Here is a 27,852-nt window from a genome sequence, read left to right on the forward strand (position 1 = left end):
AATCAATACAAACAACCGTATAAAAACAATTCTAAATATAAGATTTTCAAATTCTTATTTTTAATCTAAAAATTTTAAAAATTAAAAAAAAATTGAATTATTTTTTTGTAAAAATTAAAAAATCCTTGTGCAAAGGAGGGATAATATTCTAATTTTTATCAAAAGAGCGGAAAGCGGTAATAATCAGACAACAGTATACAAAAATAATAATGGTAATGACTGTTTAACACTTGCTCTACACCAATGGGGGAGCGGCACATGTCGCTCACACTAGCAGGGGAGGACCCCATCTGCCAGCGGCCGCTTTATTTTATTAATCTCAATCAATTGCCGGAGATTTTTTAAGTTGAGCTTAGAGGGCCAAAAGGGCCCCCAACTGATGCACTAAAAAATGCACATGCCCACACACTTTCCTCTAAAAATGATACATAAAGCGAGGAATCCTAAGTAAAAGCCCAAAAGCCAAATTTTCTTTTCGAGGGGGGATTTAGGGGTCTGTAGGTTGCAGAAGCTAGGCTGCTTTACCAACTCTTTTATCTTGCTCGAGCAATATTTTCTACTTTAGATGGGAATGACAAAATTGGAGGACCCTAAAGTCAGCTTTTGAGGATGATTTTTCGTTGCAAAAACAAACCCGTGGGGTTCTCTGTAAAAGTTCATATCGGCCCATACGCTAAAGAGTTCAAAAGATAAAATGATATGTTGAATTTCAGATATGGTTTTTGATTTAATGCTGAAAACAAGACATTGCCATTTTTCTCCAGTCCATTGGGTACTTCAAAAAAAAACAAAAGTGTCCCCATCGAAGCTCACAGTCGGTGAGCTTAAAGAAAAAAAAAAAAAAGCAAGTGTACGTATGATATCTTGATCATATATATACCCCCCTCAATTTACCTAAGAGGAAATCCATATTTTGTCTCTTTAATTTTTGAAAATGGATCGCCGCATATATCCATTTTGCAGTTTCATTCAGTACTTGATAGTTGATACTGTGATATCTGTTTAATGAATTCTGTAATTATTTTATTTAAAGTTAATTTTTTTTATACTTGAATTTAAAAAAAACGTACAAATGGGTATGTTAAAAAATAAAATATATAATTTACATTTTAAATTTTTAAATAATATATTATTTTAATTTAAATCATAATATTATTAACTTCACTCGTTTATATGTTATTTAATCAATATAATTTTATTTTATCAATATCATTTATTAAATGAAAGTATTGAATATTTTGTACAAATTTCTACGTGGATGTCATATGACAAAAAAATGATTGACTGATTTTAAAAAGCTTTTATGGTTCATGTAAAATCATTTATATTTTCAATTTATATAAAAAAAAAAGATATTAATAACATGTGTGATGAATATATAACTCAATAATATTTATTAAATGTTACATATATAAGTTGATATGGTAAAAGGGATTAGAATTTAGATTAATATAGTATATAATTTGAAAGTTTAGAATATAAATTATACATTATTTAAAATTTTAGAATATAATGATACATTTTATTTCTTTAAATATTAATTTATATATTTTTTAAAATTCGGATAGAAAAATGTAATTAACTCGTTTATTAAATTCCCATTTAGATTTATATGGTCAGATATGAATCAAGAGAAATGGATACCATTTAAAGTGTATATTTTTGGGCGGCAATGAATGTCGTTGTAGACTGTAGAGTAAAGCAATAAAAGATTGTTCTTTAGGTAGAGAAAGAGGGCCTGTTTTTGGCTTTCCAACTCAAAATTTACTCTCTTTGGATGCCATTAAAAGAAAGGGGAAGGATGGTTGTGTTGTGGCTACTCTCGAGGGAGCGTGGGTACTGTCGTCCTGTTGTTCTTTATTTTGCCTTTGTCATTAGTGCATGCCTGGACCTCCATTTGCAAGAGTGGAGACAAAAGGGTCTTCCATTTAATCATCAACATTCGACAACCTCTCCTTGCCCTCCCTAATCAGATCACCCTGTATTTTGTTCATAATTAACGCGGTTTAGCTCAAGACAAGAGAAAACATGAATTTGTGCTTAGCCTTAGAGTTAAAAACAGTCACCATATGAAAGACGTAAAGAAAAAGGAACCTGGTTTTGGTCAGCTGGGCAAGAAATGAACAGCTGGGACATTGCAAAAAGCAACTGCGGTTTAGCCGAAAGCTTTGTACCTGAATGGCTATGTATAAAATGATGGTAATTGAAAAGTTTAAAGGGTTCTTGAAAGTACAGCAAAAATCTAAAGATAAGACTGACATCGGGAGGCATGCATGGATTATTGGTTTAATATATCAAACCCATATCTTTTTTTAAATCATACAATTCTTATTTCTAATTACCTAGCTTGGAGTCTGATTAGGTATTTTTTTTTCAATTATTTTTATATTTTAAAATCATCAAAAATTAAATTTTAGTTACTAAAATTAAAAACTCAACATTTTATCAATTTAAGTATAATTTCACATAATTATGGTTTAACGATTATGCATATCCTTTCGGTCTGACGAGTCTCATCTGATCTAAGCAATGGCAGGTCGTAAAAGGAGAAAGAAAAAGTGTGTAAAATATCCATTATTCTAGTGCATTCCAACTCAAAATCCCACCTCATAAAATATTTTCCAGCTCGACGACAAGGGAGAAAAGGGGCATGGAGCAGTAAGAAATTCCAAGTTTGGGATCATATTCAATAAACCTTCTGATAATTAATCTGGAGCATTGGAGACCAGATATTTATATTGATCTTTCCATGCCACTTGATCCGTTACTGTCAAGAAAAATGAAGTATTTAGTTGATTATAACATGCATGCCTTTTGAATTTGTCATTTGCTAGACCTCCAGCAACAAATCATTGAAAAATGGAAATATGTTTTTGGAGCACAAGTTAATAGTTGATTATAAATTTTATAATTCGTGTATTTATATAATGTTTGTTAGATGTTAAATATATGTAAAATATAAAAATTATCGTATTATATTTTATATTGACATATTAAATATGAAATATATTTTTAAATTTTATCAAATTTATGTCATTTTTATCAAAATTTTAAGTTATATTATTTTTTTATTACATTATCATATTATGTTTAAAATTATCAAATTTAATTTACGAGATATAGCATCCAAACCTTTTAGAATTTTAGTAAGGAAAAAGAATGACGGATATGAAAACTAAACCAATTAGAAATTTGTTTAAAGGTTTCTTCCTTCTATTGGTTTTTAAATTGACTTGTTTTAATCAGCCGTCCCCTTCATGAGTAATTATATACGTGAGAGAGATTTATACTTGCCTATACGCACTTATAGTTTGAACAATTTTTCATCTTTCGTTTTTTCACTTGTAGGAACCAGAAATAACTTCCAGTTTCATTTCACAGTACGAAAATGTTGATGGAGATTGCACTTTTTGTGAACCATGTTTCTAGGCTAAGTTGTAAGTGCTTCTTATCATATATCACTTGTTAATATTGCATTAAATTTTTAATTTTAATGATTAAGATTTAAAACTTGCTAAATTTAAATATAAAAAAACTAATGTAAAAACATTGGCAAAAAAAAATACTAAAAAAATACACAAGTGTTAGAACTCTGAATTCTAATTTTATGAAAATCTAGTGAGTGAGATGGGTCTTGTTGCATTCATTCTTGTTAACTAATTTAACATAGTTTGGGCCATTTTCGTGCTCGATTTGGGCCTTATGCAAATCTTGAACTCAACCAAAAGGAAAAGAAAAAATCCTAGGTCTGATCACATAAAATAAATCCATTCTCCAAACTGGTAAGCCATTTTTTAGATTGGATTTCAACTTTCAACATGGGCTGCTTTTTGTGGGATTCTATACCTCTCTAATCTTCTCTTTCAAACTTTGGCACCCAAAGCCGAAGAACACCAAGCGCAACTGCCTAATGGGCTAAAGTTAGAATAAATACAAATAGGCTTTAACCTTGATTATATTGCAGAACGAAAAAAGCCCCAAACTAACAATTATTTGGCTCAATCCCAATCAAATTAAAAGTCCAACTCCAACGCAATCACCCGAAATGGCGGCTCCATCGCGGGTCTCGATTCTAATCAGGCGCCATTAACTCCCGCCAAAACCCCAATATCCACCACACTTTTTATCTTGCGCACCGCCGGCCTTATTCTACACCTTCCTCACTCATTCCTTCCTCTCTTCAAAATCCATCTCCGTAAAAGTGTTCTTGAGCCCTCTCGGAGCTTTACCTTCCTAGAAATACGTGTACTCTGACCCTATCCTTGAGTCCGGTGAAGCCGTAAGTATATACACTCTTATATGTATAAGAAAACGTATTTTAACGACTACATGAAGCTCCATTGGTTCATTTTCTTTGATTATTTTTGTGGGTTATTTGGTATAACAAGAGATCTAGAAGTTTAAAAGTGAGCTATTTAAGAAGTTATCTAAAGATAGACAAAGACAAATTTGGTGATGATTTTGATGCTGTCATTGAGGTCAGCGTTGAGGTAAAGATCTAAACCTATTAACTAGCATGCTTACAAAGTATACAGCGATTAAGTAACAGAAATAGAAAGTGTATCTTCAGTCATAGCATTTCAAATAAAAAGTCAGAATCCTTCAAGTTTTTTTATTTAGAGCAACCACATTAGATGAGTATTATACATATTTTTGATTGCATTGATTAGGGATATGATAGATGGTTATTTATAAGTCCTTTCTGTTAAAGAGATAATTATCATTTACACCATAAATATCGTGAAAATAATGATGAATTATGTCAAATTTTAAGATGATAAAGTAATCCTTTTAAATAAATATTATATTTATTTCAAATTTAAATTAATCTAAGAGAGAACTATTTAACATTCTCCAACTTGATTTGAACATTTTCACATTGATACTTATAACACGATGTTGTAAAATTTCATGCTTACATGAAAAGATAAATTATATAAATCATGGCGATAAGACCTCTTCAAACAAGTATTGCTTTTCATATATTACAAATATTCTCTCTTTTCAAATAAATTATATATGTGGTATTTTATACTTTATAAATAAGCTCAAATGCTTATTCTAGGTTCTCATAAGATATTTATTATTCTCTCTCTCTCTCTCACACACACACACACACACACACATATATATATATATACAAAAATTTAAAGGAGAAGATAAATTAATCATTTAGAGTTTTAAAATATATCAACTCAAATAAAATAGATTGAACTAAAATAAGTCTCATTTGCATTATATGATCCTTAAATGATTTTGGTGGCATGCTTTGTGTTAAAGAATCTACAATCATCGATTCAATACTAATGTGTTCAATACACACCTCATTTGCTTTAACATGCTTTCTCAAGGTTAAATACTTTATGTCAATGTGTTTACTTCGACTTTCACTCTTATTATTCTTAGCCAAGAATACCACAACTAAATTGTCACAATAAATCTTTATTAGCTTAGAGATTGAATTTACAATTCAAAGTTTAGAAATGAAACTCTTAATTTAAAAACCCGATGATGTTGCATCAAAACAAGAAACGAACTTTGCTTTCATGGTAGAAGTAACAATTAAAGATTGATTTACACTTATTCAAGATACAACTTCTCCAGCAAGCATGAAGATATACCTAGATGTTGATTTACAAGAATCAACATAACCAGCAAAGTTAGAATTCGAGTATCCAATGACTTCCAAATCATCTGAACGTCCTTATGTAAGCATGTGATCTTCGATTCCTTGAAGGTACCTCACAAATTTCTTTGCAGCTCTCAGATGGTCTAAACCAAGATTACTTTAATATCTTCATAACATTTCAACAGCAAAAGTAATGCCAAGTCATGTGTAAACCTGAGCATACATGAGGTTTTCAACAACTAAAGTATAATGAATGTTTTTCATTTGTTCCCTTTCAAGATTGTTCTTTAGACATTGGTTTAAGCTAAACTTATCACCTTTTATGATGGATGTTATAGATAATGAACAATCTTTCATTCGAAATCTCTTAAGAACCTTATTGATATAGGCTTCCTAAAACAAACTCAATATCTATTGAGATCTATCTCAATGTTTCTTAATACCAATGACATAAGATATCTCACCTATATATTTTATATCAAAATGTTGAGAGAGAAATAGTTTTACCTAATGTAACAAACTCATATCATTGGTTGCAAGCAGGATATTATTAATAAACTAAATCAAAAAGATGATTTTGCTCCTACTGAACTTGTGGTATATATATTGATCCATAATGTTCTCGACAAAACCCATGAAGAGATAACATCATGAAATTTCAAGCACCACTGACAAGAAGTTTGCTTTAGTTTATAAATAGATTACTTGAGTTTGCAAACTAAATGATTTCCATTGCTAGAGAAAAATCGATTAGGTTGTTTCATATAAAACTCTTCCTTTAAATCACCATTGAGAAAAAGATGTTTTCACATCCATCTGATATAATTCTAAGTTAAAATGAGCGACTAATGCTATGATGATAAGAAAAAATCTTTCTTAAAAACAAGAGAGAAAATTTTCTTATAATCTACTCATTCATTTTATGTGAATCCTTTGGAAATGACTCTTACTTTATATCTTTCAATGTTGGACAATGAGTCTTTTTTTATTTTAAAGACCCATTTATATTCAATGGCCTTCACCCCATTAAACAATTTAACTAGATCCCAAACTTGATTCTTTGCTATAAAATCCATTTAATCTCTCATAGTATCATACCACAACTTAGAATTACTACTAACCATGGCTTGTAAAAATGTTTTAGGTTTATTCTTTACACCAATATCATAGTCAAATTCTTGCAAGTACATAAGATAATCACTACATATTGTTGATTTTTTCGTTCTAGTTTATCTCCTTAATACTCTATCAGCATTCTCTTGTTGAGTTTGTAGCTCAACAGGATTCACTTCTTATAGAGGTTGATAATACTTTATAGAACCCTTTCTTGTGAAGGTTGTTACTTTGTAGGAGCCACCTTTTATGGAGGTTGTTACTTAAAAGGATCAACTTGAATATCTTTAACAGGTTGTAGAGCTTTAATGGTTGGTAGGTCAATGTCCATTTGATCTTGATGGATGTCATTTGTCATAACCAATTTGTTACTTGATATGGGAGTTGTATAAAAAACATGGATCATTTTCAAAATCCAATGCTTGAGATTGAACATTCCCATTAACCACATCATTATTAAGAAATTTAGCATTTGTTGATTTAACAATTCTACTATTATGGAGTGGATGATAAAATCTATACCTTTTGGGCCTTTAGGCTTTTCAGCATATCCATTAAAATATTCTCTAATAGTTTTAATTTTCAACTTTTTTTTTATGGGTTATAAACCCTAACTTCAATTGAGCAACTTGAAACACGTATATGCCTCAAACTTGGTTTCCAACTTTTCTACAACTCAAATGGCATTTTAGGATTCACTTTGGTTGGAATTCTATTTAATATATATGTTGTAGTTTTAAAGGCTTTCCTCCACAGTGATACAAGAAGTATGGAGTTGTAAAGCATGCTCCAACCATCTCCATTATAGTTCGATTCCTTCTTTCTTTTTCATTTTGAGATGGTGTGCTAGGTAAGGTGTACTAGGCTCTAATACCTTGTTTTTTAATAAACTTTGAAAATGGACTTGTTGCATGTCCAGTTTTTATGTACCTATCATAATATTTTTCACTTTGATCTGATCTCATGATTTTGATTTCTTTACTATATTATTCCTCTATCTTTGCTTTACGACTTTTAAAAGCATCCAACACTTCATCATTGTTATGAAGTAAGTAAAGATACATGTATCGTGAATAATCATCAATGAATGAGATGAACCATTCGAGCTCATATCAGGGCAACAAATATTAGTATGTATGATCTTTAATATGTTAAAACTCATGGCAACTTTTTTGGTTTTGTTGGCTTGTTTTCTTTTAATGCAGTCAACACATAAATCACAATCTATAAGGTCAAGAGTATTAAGCACTCCGTCATTTACTAGCCTTTTTATTCTTTCAATGGAGATATGTCCTAGTCTCCGATGCCATAATATGGAGGATTTCTCATTCATAACACAACACTTAGTACCAACATTATCATGATAAAACTATAAAGAACATTATGATTTAAATGAATTTTAAATAAACCATTAATCATTGTACCATTACCAATAATAATTGAGTTTTGTTATAAATCAAAAGATATTTTAAAAAATTTAAAGGCAAAATCCAAAGGTACTCAAAATAAAAATAAAATTTCTTGAAAAACTAGGAATGTAATAAATTCATTCCAAATCCAAAACAAAACCAATATTTAAAACTAGTCGCAAGTTCCTAAAACTTCTATATGTGAACATATCCGATTGCCAGAATAGATGCTACTTTTACTTTCCATTCGATTTTTTTGGTTTTGAAAACCTTGCATTGTATTAGAAATATGGATTGTAAAACCAGACTCAATCCACCAAGTGTTATGAAAAACATTAACCATAATAAATTTATAACACACTAAAGACGTGGGATTACTTTTTTTTTTTTAGCCAAGCCCTGAGTTTAAAGCATTCCCTCTTTATACATCTTTTTTTTTTTTTTTTATAAAAGAAACACTTAGGGTCCTTTTTCTTAGTATGGGTAGGTATTTTTCCTTTCTTTTTTGGCTTGTCGACTTGTTTCTTACCTTTATCTTGAGTCACCATATGTGCACTTTCACTCATCTTCGAGATCAATTTGCCTTTTTCTTGAACATACATGGTCAGAAGTTCCCTAATTGACCATTTTTCCTTACGCATGTTATAGAAAGTTTTAAAAGGTTAATATTGTGAAGGGAGAGAATTCAAAATGAAATGCACTAGAAAGGTCTATAAAATCTTAATCTTCAATGACTTTAGCTAAACAGCTATATCTCTCATTTGCATGATACGCTCGCGCACTTCTTTGGTGCCACTTAGCTTCATTGATGACAATTTTCTCGTTAGGGTGCTAGCCAATGCCTTATTTAAAAATTCAAACTACTCATCAATAGCCTACATCAATTCTTTGACATTCTTGCACTTAGTATAAACCCACAAATACTAGTCATAATGTGAGATTTGATGAACATCATACTCAAGCGATTAGATCGCTCCCAACATTCTTTTATAGCAATCTTAATTAAGGTTCTAGCATCCGTGAGTATTGATGGCTCATCTTTATAAAAAGCATAGTCATGGTCCATGCACCCTAAACGAAGAAGAATTTTCTCTTTCCAAATTTTATAATTGTCACCACTTAAATATGGAACATTAGATTTTTCATCAAAATCAATCAAAAGTTTAACAACTGCAATTAAACAAAATTAAAATGCTTACAACAATTTATTAATTGAGGCATAACACATAACAATATGATATATTTACCAATGCAGAACATATATATATATATATATATATATATATATATATATGAATCGGGTATCATTAAAATTTACCTATGGGCAAAGAATTCAACACACAATTGATCCATAAGACTATGATAAAACTAGCAATTACTAATATTTTTTAATACTTGTGGGCAAATTAAGAAATAAATAATTTTTATTTCATCCTAATTAATCATAGAACTCTAATAACTTCCTTATAGGAGAAAGTTATGGCATTATTATGATTAATTAGAATTGATGTCATTCATAATAAAACGCAATAAAAAATAAATCCTTAATGCATATATTATTGTAATTAAAGTATGCTGTGACTATTCCTTAATTATTTTACACATAGATTATATGACATCATTATAATGGATTTCAATTTAAACAAATAAACTCTTCATAATTCAATTAATTATTAAGCTCAAAGTAAAATTAAAACATATGTAACACAAATTAATCATTTACTTAAAATATGTTCTAATTAAAATGAATTTAGTAGTTTACTTTAATGTTCAAATTTTATTATATAATAGTCCAAGCAACTTCATTTAAAGGCCCACAATTAAGATAATGCAAAATGGCCAAACGTAAATAACTTGAGTTGTCGAAAGTTAAATTTCGTTAATCAAATAGAAGTTGCACATTTAAATTAAATGAGGCAAAAGACACAAATAATTAATTAATAACAATGGCCAACAAAGATTAAAACAATAATACCATATAATCAATGTCATGCAACAATCCAAAATAAATAAAACATGACCCAACAATTAAATGAATAACAATAGTCTAATAAAAATTAATGTAAACGTCACAATATAAAACAAAAATTTAAAGGCTGTGTCTAACTTAAAAGAAGGGCCATCATAATTACAGTAAATTGCAATGCCAAATATCGTTGGCCAAAAAGGACAAATGCATTTTTTTAATGGTTTTTTCCTCACCTTTTGAGTGAAGTTGCAGGAAACGGGTTAAAAACCTGACCCAAAGGTAATACTCAAAATAATTTCGATTTAGGCAATAAAATTAAAATTTTTAGAACTCATTACAAGGATGATTTTCGAGCTTAGCTAGGTAGAGAAAATAAAGCCATAACCTTTCAATTTGAGTCAAAATCTTTAAAGTTTTCTAATATAGAGCCACCACGTTAGATAATAATTATACATATTTTTTATTGTATAATTTAGGGACTTGATGAGCGGCTATTTATAGATTTTTTTTATTAAAGAAATAATTACCACTTATATCATAAACATTGTGAAAATAATTATAAACCATATTAGATTTTAAAAGAATAAAAATAATCCTTTTAAATAGAAATTAGATTTATTTTAAATTCAAATTAATCTAAAAGAGAAATATCTAAGGAAGGGTTCTTCTCTTCTTCTTTTAAATATCACCGCTCCTTTAATGGCTACTTTCTTGGTTCATTTTAATGGCAAGTGATTGATGGGGCATTGTTATTACTGGATTCCTTTGCTTAATTGTTAAACATATTAGGAATGGTTTTTGTTTGTATAGTTTTTTATTCAATGGTGTTTGAAGGACCTGTTATTTGTTGTTAAATGTTAAAATTTTATACTTTTACTAATGAATCAGTTAAGATATATCCATTAATGAGCTTAACCTACTTGAAAGACGGTGCCACTGATAACACAATTTCCTTCAAATAATTTATTCTTTTTTATCTGTGCTCGTGTGTCATCAAAAGAGACATACTGACTATTGGATTTTTTTTTTTATGCCTTCGGATTACTAGAAAAAATGCCTTATTTCTGAGAGTTGAAGGAATCAGGTTTTTTTTTCATTTTATCCTAGTTTCGTTCTCAAGAGTCAAAGCCATATACTCTAGCTTCATTACTCTTAGAAGCAGAATTAGTGTTGAATATTCTTCACCTCATCCCGTTTCTTTCACATTGTTATACTACATATCAATAGATGGAGTGTAGGTACCAATACCATTGATTAGCCTCGTTGCACAATGCTATAAAATTGTAATTTCTACAAGTATCTCGAAACTTAAACATGCTCATGAATGCGTAAGGCTCTTTTCTTATCGGAAAGAATTGCAGAAAGGTTGTCCGAAAAGTGCCTTACATCAAATAATAAGAAAGACGAGCAACTGCTTAAAAAAGTTATGTAAATTGCAAACTTCTATCATTTTTTTTTTCTAGAAGAGCTTAGCCGTAAGAAAGTTCTTAACCAGAAATATGTTTTTAGATCATTTGAAGAAGGGATATATCGTCATACTTCTTTATTCCAATTATGACCCAGAAAATATGATGTTTGTATGCACATTAATAGTATGAGTTGAGTAGCCGAAATACAACCATCACATTTTTCTATGTATGACACATTAATGTTAATGAAAATCACCTGAATTCTATAGTAAGGGACATCAGTAGAGCATAAGTGCACAAGTGGCTTCATCATGCTTGAAAGAAGTTATTATTCTGTTGATAAGTGCTGATGCAACATGTGGTCCTAGAATTGACATTCTTTTGTGAACCAGGTTATTTCTGGCTTATTTTAAACATGGTTCGAGTTGAGTATGTCATTGTTCGTTATTGATCCACCTACTTGAGTAGGTTAACTACCTATTTAGCGGAGCACGGGAAAACTTAATCCGCAATGGAACTTAGTCCACAAAGCTCGCTCGGGACAAATAGCCCATCTGTTGCTTTTTTTTATTGTTCTTTTTTTTAGGGAAGGGATTGGGGGGGGGGGGGGGGTGTTGAGAAGGTTGATAAGATTTTCTGGCAAATGAAGTGGTAAAAATGCGTGCGAAGGAGGCATTTCTAATAAAATCATATCATTGATTTCCTTAGCTGGGAAAGCTTGCTGATTAGTTTTTCCTTTCTTGTAAACTCGGTAATATTAGCAGGAAATGTTCTTTACCGTGGAAAAGACACAACAAGCTTTGTAACTGAAATACAAACATCACTATTATCACCCACAATAGCTTCATTTCTTTTGGCTTCACAGTCAAATTTGCATGTTGGAATTTGAAGGGAAAAAGAAGCATGGTGATCGTAATCACTAATTAAGCCTTACTTGTTAAACCCTATAATCTTAGGATCATACAACAGGTTGAGAATGGTGGTTCACATCCTTTTATACAAATCTTTCAATCCAGACAACTTCCTTAGTTTTTAATTGCCTACTTTTGATTGTTTATCGCCTTTATCAACAATGATCTCTTCTAAATCAAACATTTGTTCATCTTTTCTAGGAGGCTTGGTTTTTGCTTGACCTGGAAAAAGTTCAATAATTGACCCAAAAAGACATATCTGGCATGACAATAACTAATCACTCTTTTCCTGATAGCGACTGTCACGTTCTTCTTTCTGTGAATGTTTGGCCCAATGTTGATATTTCTCTAAATTAGGCTCTACCTGTATGTGATGGTTAGTGTTGAATTATGCTTCTACCTTTATTAGGCTTTACCTACAGAACATTCAAGTTTTGATATGAAAATTTAAATTTTTGTGAAGCTTACTAGTTTCTATTGTTGAAAACATATATTTAACAATTTCTTGCACAGTGAGTATGGAGGGCCTGAGAGACTGAGCATCTGTGGCTGCTCGGGCATCCATGTTATTGGCCCAAAACTAGGTTGATCATGATTGAGAGGTTTGGAACTCAAACTCACCCAAGTGATTCCTCAAACATAATTCGTAACATTTTTTTTTCACATTATCTTCACATTTTACTGTAGTAACAAGTAACTGATAAAGTTTGGAATTTGTATAAACAGTGAGTGAAAGACCTAATTTCATATCAGAATATTACTTGTAATACAATGCAGGATCCAGTACTTTCCTGAACTCAGAAGCTATGCAGATGTTTTATTTCTTGAAACAGATTTAAATTTGGGAGCTTTGATTGCTATTCGAAATCTTGGTTACCACCTTCATTCATTTCGTGAATTTCTATTTTCCATAATTTGGGGTTTTCATCATGAAGAGCATCATTAAATGAAAGAGGCAGTTCATTCCCATTCTTAAAACCCAATCTGCACCTTACAAATGAAACCTGAAAACAACACCATTAGCTTCCGGCCTCAGAGATGCTCTGTAATGACGGCCGCCATGATTTTGACCTCATTGCAACAGCGTTCACAGGTGTTGTCCTGGAGCTTTGTCTTTCATGTTTTATCTCCTGGAAATTTTAGAACATAAGTGCCAAGTATTTAGGAATGAACGAGAATGAAAGATTCAAATGAAACATGAAAACTATTTCAACTGATATTTCTTAGTATTCTGTTTCTACTCTAATGCAGACAGAAACTTTATAAAGTATTTTGTGTTATCCTTTTCATTTGATTATCTTGCTTTATTTTTAGTACCACTGGGTCACAGAGAGTAAATGGTGTCTTGAGGAGCCTCATTCACAGATTTATATATTCTTGCAAAACATATGCATCAAGTTGCACACTACAGCCGGTTTTCCATACCAGAGAACTAAGGCTTTCTAGTGAAATAAAATCTATTAATAAACTACTTGGTGAGGCCATAAGGGCGCAGTGAGACATACTTGGTGGGTGCTCTCTGTGTCAGACTTTTCTCCTGACTCACGTCCTGAACTTTGCTTCTCTTGTCCATGCTGCAACATTTTATTTGATTCCAGCTGCTGCCTTTTCGTTTTTGCATATTTCTTTGCTCTTAGGACCTTCCTGACCTCTGCAGGCCCAGGAAACAACAATAAGTTTCATAATCAATATAAAGAAGAATATGAAGCAACAATCAGGCTTGGAAGTGAACAATATGGTACCTTGGGAAGTGATAAGGCGATAAGCATGGCCGAGGGCAAGAGTATCACTAGGCCGGAGAAGCTTAACACGGGTGAAACGTACAGTCTTGTGATCTTTATTCTCTTCCTCAGATAGAGGCAATGGTATAATCAGAGAAACGTAATGACCTGGATTCATTCTCATCACTTCACTTGCCGGCATAGGCCAATATAATCTCTCTATCCTCCCACATGGATGCTGTACAACCAACGCCGCCGCATCTATGGCTTGACAGTTCCCCATCTCTCTCTCTCTTTGTGGAAAGATAGAACGAAAGAGCAAGAAGATTGAAAGATAAGGAAGAAGGAAAGAAGGAGGTTAAGTAAGTAGCAGTCTCTTTCTATACAGCTCCCCACCACCCTGCGGATATGGTAATAAGAGTCTCACTCCAACAGCCGTCCCTCGTTTCCCAACTAACGTATTCTACGTTAGATCAATTCACATCAAATTGACATTCAAAACGGTAAGGTAAAAAAAAAAAAAAAACCTTATATGATTTTGGAAGTTAACTAAATTGATTTATACAATTATCTTTAAAAGATAATATTTAATAAATTTAATGTTTAAATTCTAACATTTATAATTTTTTTTTTGTAATCTTCTTTTTATAAAAATATATTATTCACGTCAATATAAAAGGAGGTGGTTATTATTAGATTATTGTAGTACTAATTTATGTTACAAAAGCCTTAACCACTTTAAGGGATGCCCAATGGGCACCGGCCCAAGTCCTCGGAAGGCGGCACGTGGAGAAATTACAGGAAGTGGAGAGCTTGGAGTACTGGCATGGCTCGGCGGTGTCGACGGGGTCAAGGGTTGAACTTTAGACGGGGCAGATAGGCTGTATAGTCTGACTAAGCATGCGTGTGGGGGAGATTCCTTTGGCTGGACAATGACACACCCCACCACCTTATCCGCGTTATGCTTATGTCAATCTCATTTGGCCTTTCATCCGATCCAAATCCCCTCAACTTCAAATTTTTCACCAAACGAAAAGAAAAACTTTCGATCTTCTTAACATATAGATAAGTAGACTTATGATTAGATATTGATTAAAGCAGTCATCATTAATTTTTTTTATTTATGTATGATTGATCATCTGATAGAATCTATCACATTTAAAGTAGAGTCTTAAGATTAACTTAAACATCTTTAAATAATATATTATAATTTACGAAATCAGATTTTAAGTTCGAAAGTGAGGTTATGCGTGAGTATAGTTATAACACCCTCACAACGTCAATTTAAAAGATGATACCAGTTTGATTTCAAATTATCCAAGTCTTAAAATATTCTTTTAATTTTACCAAATCATTTAATTATTGAAAACTAATCTTAAATTTGTTTCAATAGTTTAGTAGCAATTTAAGATAATTTTTTCACGTCAAGAGTATTTATGGAGACTAATATTTCACTCTAAATAGGCTTCGTTGTCGAGTTAATTAATATATTTTTATTCAAGAAAATAATTAATAAAATCTTTTAATAGGTTGATAGGATTTACTTGGATGTAGATCTCTCAATAGTTTAATAAGATTTTCATGTAAATTTATTTTTAAAAAATGTATTAAATATTTCAATAGTTTAGTAAGACTTAATATAAGATGTAAATCTTCTAATAATTTGATAAAATCGAAACAAGATATTTTTTAATAATATTTTTTATAAAAAAATTGATTAATGAAATTTGTAAAATTCATAAAAATTTAAATTTATGAAAAATCCTCCAATAATTGGTAGAATTCATGAATTTACTTTAGAAATATTTTTTAGTTATTATTTTAATAATAAATAAAAAATGAAATTCGTAAAGGCATTTAAAGAAAATAAATAATAAAATTTTCAATTTAAAGTAATGAGCCAAATAATAATTAAAGATAAAAATAATATGAGCCAAATAATAATTAAAGATAAAAATAATAATAATAAGTAAAAATAAAATGAAAAAAATAGAAAAAAAGTAAAATCAAAATAAAAAATAGGATAAAAAAAGGAAAGCAAATACCTGCGATTGGGTCTGGTACTGTCCACTGGTGATGCGCAAGTTACATGTGGGTTCACGTGGGTTAAGGTTCCAAAACGGTGCCATTTTGGGGTGGCTATAAAAAAGAAAAAAATTGTTTTTTTCTTCAATTGCCTTAGTCGCTTCTTTTTCTCTAGCTCTAATTCCTTTTGACTTCTCTTTAGAGTCTTCATCGGAAACCAAAAATTCCCCAGATCCTGGCCATAAATCCAGATTTCGATGTCAAAATCTTTAAATAGCTATCAGAATATTCAAGTGAACATAGAAACCACTGTCTCCAGCCATCGTGGATCATTGGAATCTTCAAAGGTTTACTGAAAAATTCATCCAAACCCCAGACTAACCTAAAAATCTTAAGAACCCCAAATGTCCTAGAATTCGACCTAACACCTAGACTTGAAACTCTGCTTAAAAATTCCTAGATGATCCTAAAAAAAAATGCTGAATGATGAATTAAATCTCAGAAAATAGATTCAAAAACAAAATCCAAGAAATAAAATCGATTCCCAAAAAACTCTGAATGCAAAAAACCTTTTTATATTATTTTTGTATATTTCTTTCAAGAATTTCTCTCCATTTTTCCTTCTATGCTTGACCATGATTTATAGAGTTTTTTAACAAAACATTTTGAGATTTAATAGATTTAATTAATGCTTGAATCCTAGGATTTTATTCTTATTCAATTGGGGTCAATGGCTATATGATTGATTCTGTTTCTAATGCAGATGAAATTCCAAAGATCCTCTCTTGCCCGATTTCAGCAAACTTTACTTTAATTTGATTTTCTTTCCTTTTTTTTTTATTCTTTTGACTTTTTAAACAATTAAAATAAATAAATAAGTAAATAAAAAAATAAAACAAATTAAATCAAATTAAAACTAAAAAATTTTCTATTGGGCGCGAAACTTTTCAATCGAGCCCAATTTACAGTTGAAGCTCATTTTTTATTTAAAAAAAAAATTTCAAACAAAATGGGATATCTACAGTTATCTCTTTTTGCATAATTTTTGTGAAACAAGAATTATATAAAGATATAGATATCCATTTTGTTTAGGTCCAAATTATTCAACATTGGTTTTAGTTTTTTTTTAAAGGCTACTAAAAAACGAAGGCACATAACTTCTTATAAATCTCATCAGAAAAACTTGAAAATTAAGCTTGAAGGCCTTACAAATTATTCTTAACATTAAAAAAAAAATCTTTCAAAAAAAAAGGCTTCTCACCTTTTAAAAAAGGTATTTGTAAGATCATACCTAGAGGTTTTATAGATCATGTCTAGAGGATTTGGAGACTACATTTGGAGGTATTAGAGATTACGCTTGGAGGTCTTATAAATCTTGACTTTAAAATGGATTCAGCTCAGAAGGCTTACGAATTTTACTTGGAATACTTAGAGATTAAGCCCGTAGGTCTTACAAATCTCAACTCTAAAACAGATTCAGTTTGAAAGACTTATGAATCTTACATGGAGGATTTGAAGATTATATTCGAAGGTCATATAAATCTTAACTTTAAAACAAATTCAACTTAAAAAACTTATGAATCTTGCCCAAAAGTCTAACATATCAAACCTTGAAAAAGTTTCTTTAAAACAAATGTTTAACCACTTTAAAAAGAAAATAGATATTTAAATATTTAAAAAAAAAATCATGCCTGGATGTTTTATATATCTTGTTAGAAAGACTTTAAAAAGAGTTTAACAGTTTAAAGATATACTCAGAGGTTTTAATAAGAATTATTCTGAGGTTTTTAAGACTGATACTAAAAATTTTAACAAATATATCCTAAGGTAAAATCTTGTTTAATCAAAAAAATTTTTTATAAAAATTAAAGTTAACACCTTTTTCCCTTGAAAAATATGAATGTAATATATGAAATAGATGTGATGTATACAATACAGGAAATGCAAGAACTACAATAAATGCAATGCATGAATTCTATGCCAAATGTCCTTAATTGTGGTAATAGGATTCTCAAAACTTTTTCTTCTTTTCATCTTTCTATGACATCCTCTCTGAATTAGTTGATAAGTTTTTTCACCCCTTAAAGCAGATTTTCTCAAATTTTCATTCTTGAAAACTATTCTTCTTCTCTAGTGAGTTGTTTCAATATTGATCCCTTGCATTTGGCATTTTCTTGCCCTAAAAAAATCTCTTATAGCATTCACCTATCTCCTACCACGAGCATTAAGATCCATTATATTTTGAACATTTCTCAAAACTTCCCAAGAATAGCAATGGAAATTGCCTTACACAACTCTTTTCCATATGTTATTAAATCTCTTAAAAACTAGTGATTACTACTTAGAATGAGGATGATGAATAATAAATTTGGTCTTTTAAAAGGATGCAATGGTTCGGCACATTAAGAAAGATATTAATTACCGAAAGAATTTGGCCACTAAATGAGAACATGAACATCTTTTCATCTCGGCTCACAATTGAAAATAGTATTTTAAAGTGCAATTTATTTTGGCACTCCTTTCAATTCTTGATATGTGATATTTTAATAAATGTCAAGAACAACTATATCAAGCTCAAAATTTTAGGTTTGAAAAAAGAACAAGGCCTAAATTTTAGGGGGAATCTTCATAATGAGATCGATCTCTTTGAGCTTTTAAAGAAAAGTCTCCTTGGTGCTATATGAAAAGTCATGAGTTGCTTTTAGAGTTTCAATCTTGCTGTAGACTACCTTTTCGAGTTTTCCCCTTTGAGCTTTATTCTTTTCTTTTTTTTATATATTCCATCATTCATTTAAGCATTCAAAATTCATAAAAAAATAAAAAAGTAATGGTGATTTCCTAAAGAAAAGCTCATCAAATTAGATATCCACATTTAATCAAAATGGATATTTTAAAGGATGTAATGTAGGCTGGGGTTTAGGGTTTTAAAAGAAAAGATAAATAGACCCAAAAATGTATTTACAGGTGATTAAACCAAGGATCATTTTCTTTCTAGAAATAATTTTCTTTCTAGAAATAATTTTCCTTTTCTCAAAACATGCCTTTTTGCTTTTCTCTTTTTCTTTCTTTCTTTTTTTTTTTTTTGCAAGAGTTTAAAATTTTTGAAACTCATATTAGTTTAAGCTTGCTTCTTAACATAAGGCATTATTTTTTAACCCTTAGAACAATATCATATGCCATCTTGATGAGAACCTTTTTTTCTTGAACTTGCCCTTCAAATTTAAATGGTGATCCTTAGGAAGGGTTCATTTAGAAAGAATAATCAATAGGCTCAAAAGGGGTAGCAAATACATATTTTCTTCTTTTGTGAAGGGAATTTGAAAGATGACCATTTTTCATTTCAAGTATGGATACCTATTGAAAATCAGTTCTCAGGAGACAACTATTTTTCTAATTGATTTTATGTTCATTTGAATGCCTCACACACATGATTTCACAATCAACTTTTTTTCTTTTTTTTTTTCAACTCATACTCATAACGCATTTTGATAACAAACCCATCGAATGTTCATCAGTTAGAATGGTCAAAAGGGTTATTTAAGACATCAAGTAAATTTGGCTTTTTCTCTAAAATGAGTACAGAGGATCACTTGGTACAAGATTAAAAAAGAAAATGAATGTAGCATAAGCCAAAATACTGAACAAATTGAAAAAATATTACTCAAGGAATTTAGGTGGTGACATGTTTAAAATAACCTTGACATTTATTAAATCACCAAAAATAAAAAAGCTTAGGAGAGTAACTTAAAAGATTTTACAAATTAATAAACTATCTCATTGTTTATAGCCCAAATGAAGATCAATAAAATTTAAAGTTCATCATGGTCAAATAGGGTGAAGTTTTGAAACTTTCATCCCTAGAAATTCTCAATGGTTTTAATCTTCTAATTGAAAGGAATGAAATGTTTAGAGAAATGGCTTAAGATACCCATTCCTAATAATGATCACCAAGTTTCTTGATTTTTTTTTTTAACATGTATTTGTAAGAACCCAAACAATCAAAACTCAATGGTTTTAATCTTCTAATTGAAAGGAATGAAATGTTTAGAGAAATGGCTTAAGATACCCATTCCTAATAATGATCACCAAGTTTCTTGATTTTTTTTTAACATGTATTTGTAAGAACCCAAACAATCAAAACTCATCAGAAACCAATGATTTCATGTCTAAAAAATCAATATATAAAGAGAAATCAATATATAAAGAATAATCAACCTATGATAAAATAACTTTCCATTACTCAAAAAGCTTTTGGGTCAAGGTGCCACCATGGATGAGGCTTTCAATCTTTTTTTCAACTATCTGCATTTCTTAGTCGAGTACCCAATTGGCCTCATGTGATAATCACATTTATTATTTAGATCATAACTCTTGGCTGATGGATTTGAAGTTGCTTTAAAAGGTATTGGGGTGAGGTACTGGTATTTTACTAGTAAAGGTAAAAGATTAAAAATTGGAATTGGGATTTTTTGTGAACTGTTTCTTGATCTTTTTTATCCATTCAATAGTTGAGTAGTAGATTTAGGATAATGACTTATGGGAGGAGTTGATTGTTACATTGGTCAGTAAAAATAAGGATTCTGAGAAAGATTATTTACAATAGGGTGGCAAGGTTGGTCCATCATGTGTAGGGTAAAGCTTCCAACCTGTTTCCCTTCATACATCACGACTTGAACATCTTCTATTTCCATTCTTGACACACACACATCCATTATGCCAGGTGCATTATCTTTTTTAAGTTTTTCACTTTTTATGGCATTCTCTATTATCTCTACTGATATGATCATATCTGTAAAATTTTTTATTGTATTTTCAATCATATTTTCATAGTATAGAGCTTTAAGAGTGTTGGTAAATAAGATTATAGTTTATTTTTCTGTTAAAAAAGGTTGAACCTAGGCAGCATCATCCTTCCACCTTTGAGCATATGTTTTGAAACTCTCAACATCTTTTTTCTTCATATTTTGTAGAGACAATCAATATAAGGCTAACTTTATAATATACTTGTACTAAGTTATGAATGCTCTAGCCAATTCTTTTCACGAAGTGATTTGAGTTCTATCCAACTAAGTATACCATCTAGCAATAAGTCCTGTTAGACTATCTTAGAATACATGAATCATGAGTTTGTCACCACAGGCATGGGTAGCCATTTTTCTATTATACATAGTGACATGGGTCATCAAGCATTTAGTCCCATCATAGTTTTTAAATTTTAAGGCTTTGAATTTGGGTGGAACAATCACATCTGGCACCAAGCAAAGCTCCAATACATACACAGATCCATAAAAATCTATTTCTTCAATAGCTCGAAACCTTTTTTTCATGAGATCCATTTTTTTTTAGCACTTGAATCTTTTATTACTCCAAATGAACTTTCCTTCAGTTTTGCTAGAGTTTTAGAATCATCAAGGACTAGAATTGGTGAAGCTATTGAAGTTATTCCAAAATAAGAGTATACCCCAAAAAGTGGTACTTATTATGATTGTACCCTTTGGGATGCTTGTATACTAACTTTTTCCACCTCTTTCTCTCTATTCAAAATTTTCAACATTTCTATTATCTAGGCCAAATTTACTCTCATTTTCTTAATTTGGCTATGTTATTTTGGCTCCATAAGTGGCAAAAGGATTACCTTGATGGTCAGGCTCTTGAACCTTATTGCCACAATTAAGAATTAGGATAATGTCTATTGTGAATTATGCAAGAAAAAAAAAAGTTTATATGTGAATGAATGGATGCATGCATTAAATTCTATCTCATAATACAAAAGAGAAGAAAAAAAATCTTTAATTTAAAATTAAAAATTATTCTGACAAAAAAATCCAAAAACATTCTTAGGAAAAATCCTAAAATCTATTGCCTAATCCTATTCTTCAACTTTAAGATCCCGGTACTATCATAAATAAGTTTTTCAGCCACTATGACTAGGTAATACCCTCTTAACAATCTTGGGCTCTTTTTTATCCTTAAAACTCAATGCACCATCTTTGATTAGACCTTACACCTTAAGTTTGAAAGTAATGCAATTTTTTGTTGAATGGCCCGTATTCCCAAAGTGATAATACATCATATCATACCATTTAAGATAAGGTGGTTTTAGTGGCTCTAGAGGAACTTGTACAATTAGATAATTTTTGAGGTGTAGCAAAAATAATTCAGTGTCAGTAATAGGGATTGGATCAATGATGGCCTTTTTTTTTTTTACGCATTGATTTTTTAAGTTGAGTAATTTTTTGACTCACAGGTACAGATCTTGGAGTAGAATTAGGTGTATGTACCCAAAGGTTCATTGGAAAGCTTACCTGTTGGATGGGCGGATAAACACTAAGGTTTTAAAAAGCATAATTCATAATAAAAAAAATATATGGGCATGGGCCAATTTGTTTAGGATGCCAAAAGAGATTGTTTAGGAATAACCAGTTGGGGATTTGGGTATGAACCAATCTATAGACTGGTGTAAGGTTAGAAAGCCTTATCTCTTTTGCTTTTTTTTTGACTTAGTCTTTTCTTGGGTCGTTGGATGCATTGACATGACTCGGACGGGCATTAGTATTATGAGAGGCTTTCTGAACTTGACAAGATGGTTGCTTAATGCACACATGAATTGGAGTTGATGAGAATTCTCGAGAATGGGCGACTTTAAGATTTTTCACCCTTTCCACTAGTTTTTTGAGTTGCATTTTTATTTTTTATAGGTATTGTCCAAATTCCTCTTGGTTGAGTTCCAAAGCTTGGATCTGTGCTTTTAACTAATCTCCCATCTCTTTTGGATTGTTGCCTTAGATGAGCAAATGATTTCCATTATGCATTGACATGATGAATGAATGATAATGATGATCTATGAATGAAAGAAATGTATGAAAAGAATGAAAATAGATAGGCAAATAAACAAACAAACAAATAAATAAATAAATGCAAACTTATTAATGTTAACATAATTCATGCAAAAGGAAATAGCAAGCAAGAACAAAGTTAGCATCCAATATAAAAACACAAAACAAAACAAAACAAGTTAATGTTTAACTCAAAAGATATGTGACCTAATTTGGATTATTTCTAAAAAAAAAAAGACATAGCTCTACCTATGGGTATTATGGCTCACTATATATAGTTTAGGATCGACTCTATAAGTTCCCAAATTATTTATCACATCATTGTCTTTCACATATTAGTAAGACATTTCAATCCTTACCTATTATAGGTTAAAAGTAGAAAAGGTTAAATTTGAGTGGGAGTGTTTCACTAGCTTATGTGGAGACATGAAATCTCACAAAAGCATAGGTACTTTACTCCCTCATAAAAGATAGAACTTGAGTGTAGAGCTCATGTTATATATATACAAGTGAATGATAGATAGGATAAATAAGTAAATAAATAAAATACAAATAAGAAGAAAAATAATCAAATAATTTTTAAATTTATTAAGTTAGGTGTGGCTAATAAGAAATTATTTACTAGCCTTACTGTCAAATAGCACCAATCTTTTTTGTTTAGGTATAATTAGCCAGCTAATAGAATATGTCACATTTAAAGAAAAGTCCTAAGATTGATTTAGGTATCTTTAAATAGTATATTCTAGTCCACGAAATCAGATTTAAAGTTTGAGAGTGTAGTTACGCGTGAGGAAGATTATAACACCATCATAGCACCCATCTAAAGGATGGTAGCAGTTTAATTTCAAATTATCCAAGCCTTAAAATATTCTTATAATTTTACCAAATCATTTAATTATTGAAAACTAATCCTAAATTTACTTCAATACTTTGGTAACAATTTAAGATAATTTTCTCACCTCATGAGTATTTATAAAGACTAGTATCCCACTCTAAAAGGCTCTATCGTTGGGTTCATTAATATACTTTTATTCAAGAAAATAATTAGTAAAATCTTCTAATAGTTTAGTAAGATTTATTTGATACAAATATCTCAATAGTTTGGTGAGATTTCTTTATAAATTTATTTTTAGAAACTGTATTAAATCTTTCAATAGTTTGGTAAGACTTAATGTAAGATGCAAATCCTCCAATAGATTGATAGGATTGAAATAAAATATTTTTTTAAATATTTTTTTCATAAAAAAATTGATTTATGAAATTCTTCAATAGTTTGGTAGAATTCATAAAAATTTAAATTTATGAAAAATCCTCCAATAATTTGATAAAATTCATGAATTTACTTTAAAAACATTTTTTAGTTATTGTTTTAATAATAAATAAAAAATGAAATTTGTAAAGGCATTTAATGAAAATAAATAATAAAATTTCTAATTTAAAGTAATAAGCGAAATAATAATTAAAGATAAAAATAGTAATAATAAGTAAAAATCTAAAATCTAAAAATAAAATAAAAAATAAAAAAAATCAAATCAAATCAAATCAAAACAAAATATATGATGAAAAAAAAAAGGAAAGCAAATACCTACGATCGTGTCAGGTAATGTCCATGGGCAACACATAGGTTACATGCAGGTTCACACAGGTCAGGGTTCCAAAATGGTGCCATTTTGATATGGGTATAAAAAGGCAAAATTTTTTTTTCTTCAGTTGCCTCGATCCCCTTTTTTTCTAGTTCCAACTCCCTTTGACTTCTTTCTATGAGTCTCCATCGAAACCTTCAAGTTCCCTAGATCCCAGCCATAAATCCAGATTTTAGCATAGAAATCTTTAAGTAGCCACCAAAATATTCAAGTGAACTCAGAAACCACCATCTTCGGCTATTATGAATCACTAGAATCTTCAAAAGTTTACCGAAAAATTCATCCAAATCCAAAACTAACCCAAAAATCCCAAGAACCCCTAAATGGTCCAAAAATCGACCTAACACCTAAACTTGAACCTCTGTTTAGAAATTCCTAGATGATTTTTTTAAAAAAAACATTGGTTGAAGAGTCAAATCTTAAAAAAAAAAAACAAATTCAAAAACAAAAACCAAGAAATAAAATCGATTCCTAAAAAACTCCGAATACAAAAAACCCTTTTATCCTTTATGCATATTTCCTTCAAGAATTTCTCTCGATTTTTCCTTCTGTGCTTAAGCATGGTTTATACTTTTTTAACAAAATTTTTTTAGATTTAACGAATTCAATCAATGCTTGAATCATGGGATTTTATTCTTATTCGATTGAAGTCAATGGTTGTATATTGATTATGTTTCTAATGAAGATGAAATCCTAAATATCCTCCCTTGTTCGATTCTAGTAAACTTTACTTTGATTCGATTTTTTTTTTATTCTTTTGACTTTTTTTAAACAATTAAAATAAATAAATAAGTAAATAAACAAGTAAAAAAAATTAAATCAAATTAAAACTATAAAATTTTCTATTGGGCATAAAGCTTCCCAATTAGGCTCAATTTATAGCTGAAACTCCTTTTCGGTTCCAAAAAAAATCTTGGACAAAATGAGATGTCTACACTTCTTAAAGTAACTTTCATTCTTATCCAGTTCTAAAATCTACCTCATTCTTTTCCAATAAGTAGGATTTTCTGTAAAAGCATTTTTCAAAAATAAATTAAAATTTGGCACACTGATTAATATTAGAGAGCTTTGTTTAAGTGATCCTCTATTTTGAAAATGTTATTATCACTCAAAGAACTAAATGGCTGGACAAACAAAAAGCACCCCACTTTCTCAGTATGGAATATTAAGACATTAAGCACAACCTTTTGTAAAGTTCCAAAGTCCAATGTGAATTCAAGTAAACCTAAAGTAACATATAATCAAGATTTCTATTAAGATCCTAGTTAGGGTAAAATATGAGTAATATGAAATTTAATTCATTTAATTTATATAATTATTAAAAAATGGCATAAAATAAGTATGAAATTTAAATCTCAATATTTACAAAATTCCTTACAACTAAATCTTGTATATAAAAAAAAGAAGAGCAAAACATTAGCAAGCCATAGTTCTTTAAAAGAAATACACGGGTTTTATATTGGGGGTTCATTTTAATTTGATGGATGGAGGATGTGGAAAGTGAAGAGGAAACAAATTGTTAGAATCCCTTTGCAATAAAATAGGTAACGAACAAAACAAGGTTGATACTAGCCTACTTATGAGCTAGGTGGCCCATCCGAATTTGAAAGTCTGTTCGAAATAGTGAAGGGTTTAAACATGAATATTAAGCCTATTAAATGAGCATGAACAAATAAATGAACTTTGATTAAAAAATAGTGCCGGACTTGGATTTCACTATTTAAGGTCTAGGCCTAAGCTTAACCCACCCAACCCAAAAATTAAAATTTTTTTTTTATCATAATGAGAGAAAGCTCATTTGCTTTATTTTTATAATGGATAAGGCTTATTTACTTTATTACTTATAATATGATAAAACTCATTTTTCTTTATACAAAACAATAATCCAATTTTAAATTATATTTATCAAAATTGAATTAGATAAAGCCCAAATGACTCATAAATTCAATTAAAATTAATTAAATTAGTTAAATTAATAATTTACAAAAAATTAAAAAAAAACTCTTTTCTTCGATTTTAAATATCAGTGTTTTGGGTGATTATGGATTTTATTATTACATGTAAGAAAATGTTTAGATAGAAAATAAGTCCCAAAAAATTAGGTTAGGATGGGCTTGGGCTTGCTTAAAATGCTAAATATCATGTTAGGTTTGGTCCAAACTTGACCTATTCGGCTTATGAGTAGGTTTAGCCAATACTTACAAAAAATCTATTTTTTTTCTCCTTTTGGTACAACAAAACAAATTTAATGTCAATAATTTATCACTTAAGGTGACAATCGACAGTTTTCATTCATCTTATTTGGACAAAGTTGAACCTTTTTACCTATCTCTTTTATCACTCTCATCATTTTACTTATGGTACTAAACTTATACTACTAAGGATGAAAAGGAAAAAAAAAGAAAAAAATGAAGTTACAAATAGAAATTACCATAAAATTAATATATCCATTTAACTATTGGAGATTTCGAGGCAAATTTTGAGCAATAAAAAGATAGAGATCAATAAATTGTCAAATAATAAACATTTATGAAAATGAACCTAATGCTCGAGTATTTCATTTCTTCCTATCATTTAACTTTTAATAAATTTTTTGTTTTTAGGTTAAGAGCAAAAGACTGATCTTTAGATAGGAAATTTGCTTGAGGATTTTTACTATTGTAAATCCGATTCAGCTTAAACTTTTTGAACCACAAATTTGGAAATTACATTTTTTGCATTCCAACTATATATATAGAGAATGGATCACTTTATATAGTCTAAATCAAAACAAATTTATACATTGTTGAACCATTGATCAACTTATATAATGTAAACTAAAAAATTATATATATTTTTTAATTATTGATTTTAATAAATTTAAGGGATAAAATTAACTTTTTTTTTTATTTTTACTTATCTCTTTTGTTGTTTGAATTTATCGAAATTAATGGCTAAAAAATTTGTAAGACTTTTTTAATTTATAATGTAATTGATATGTGTGTGTAAACACCTTGGATTCATGTCGGTCCATGTATGCTATGTATGCCATGTAAGGTGTTAGGAATCTCTGGTTCACATATTAAATGATGAAGTAAACTATTTCTTCTTCAAACAAGATTCTTGTAAGGGACTACAATCCCCACCCCCTAATTTAAAAATTGAAAGTGCTCTTTACTTGTTATATGGCTTTTAGAGAGAGGCTAAC

General features: G+C 29.9%; 1 protein-coding gene across 1 annotated transcript; it reads right to left on the reverse strand.

The window, feature by feature from the left end:
* Positions 1-13,227: 13,227 nt before the first annotated feature.
* On the reverse strand, positions 13,228-14,512 carry LOC111288024 (uncharacterized). Its single transcript, XM_022878768.2, has 3 exons — positions 14,183-14,512; positions 13,946-14,091; positions 13,228-13,570 (listed from the first exon to the last, which is right to left on the reverse strand). The coding sequence occupies exons 1-3, from the start codon at positions 14,442-14,444 to the stop codon at positions 13,460-13,462; spliced, it is 519 nt and encodes a 172-aa protein (XP_022734503.2). The 5' UTR covers positions 14,445-14,512; the 3' UTR covers positions 13,228-13,459.
* Between the last annotated feature and the right edge of the window lie 13,340 nt (positions 14,513-27,852).

This window comes from Durio zibethinus, chromosome 4, assembly GCF_047325235.1.
Source record: "Durio zibethinus cultivar Kanyao isolate XHJ-2024 chromosome 4, ASM4732523v1, whole genome shotgun sequence".
Lineage (NCBI taxonomy): Eukaryota > Viridiplantae > Streptophyta > Magnoliopsida > Malvales > Malvaceae > Durio > Durio zibethinus.

Excerpts from the sequence above, each read along its gene's own strand:
- LOC111288024 (XM_022878768.2), bottom strand. The coding sequence starts at position 14,444 with ATGGGGAACTGTCAAGCCATAGATGCGGCGGCGTTGGTTGTACAGCAT. Across the intron at positions 14,092-14,182 it reads TCGCCTTATCACTTCCCAAG|AGGTCAGGAAGGTCCTAAGA; the intron begins GTACCATATTGT and ends CTGGGCCTGCAG. Across the intron at positions 13,571-13,945 it reads ACACAGAGAGCACCCACCAA|GAGATAAAACATGAAAGACA; the intron begins GTATGTCTCACT and ends TAAAATTTCCAG.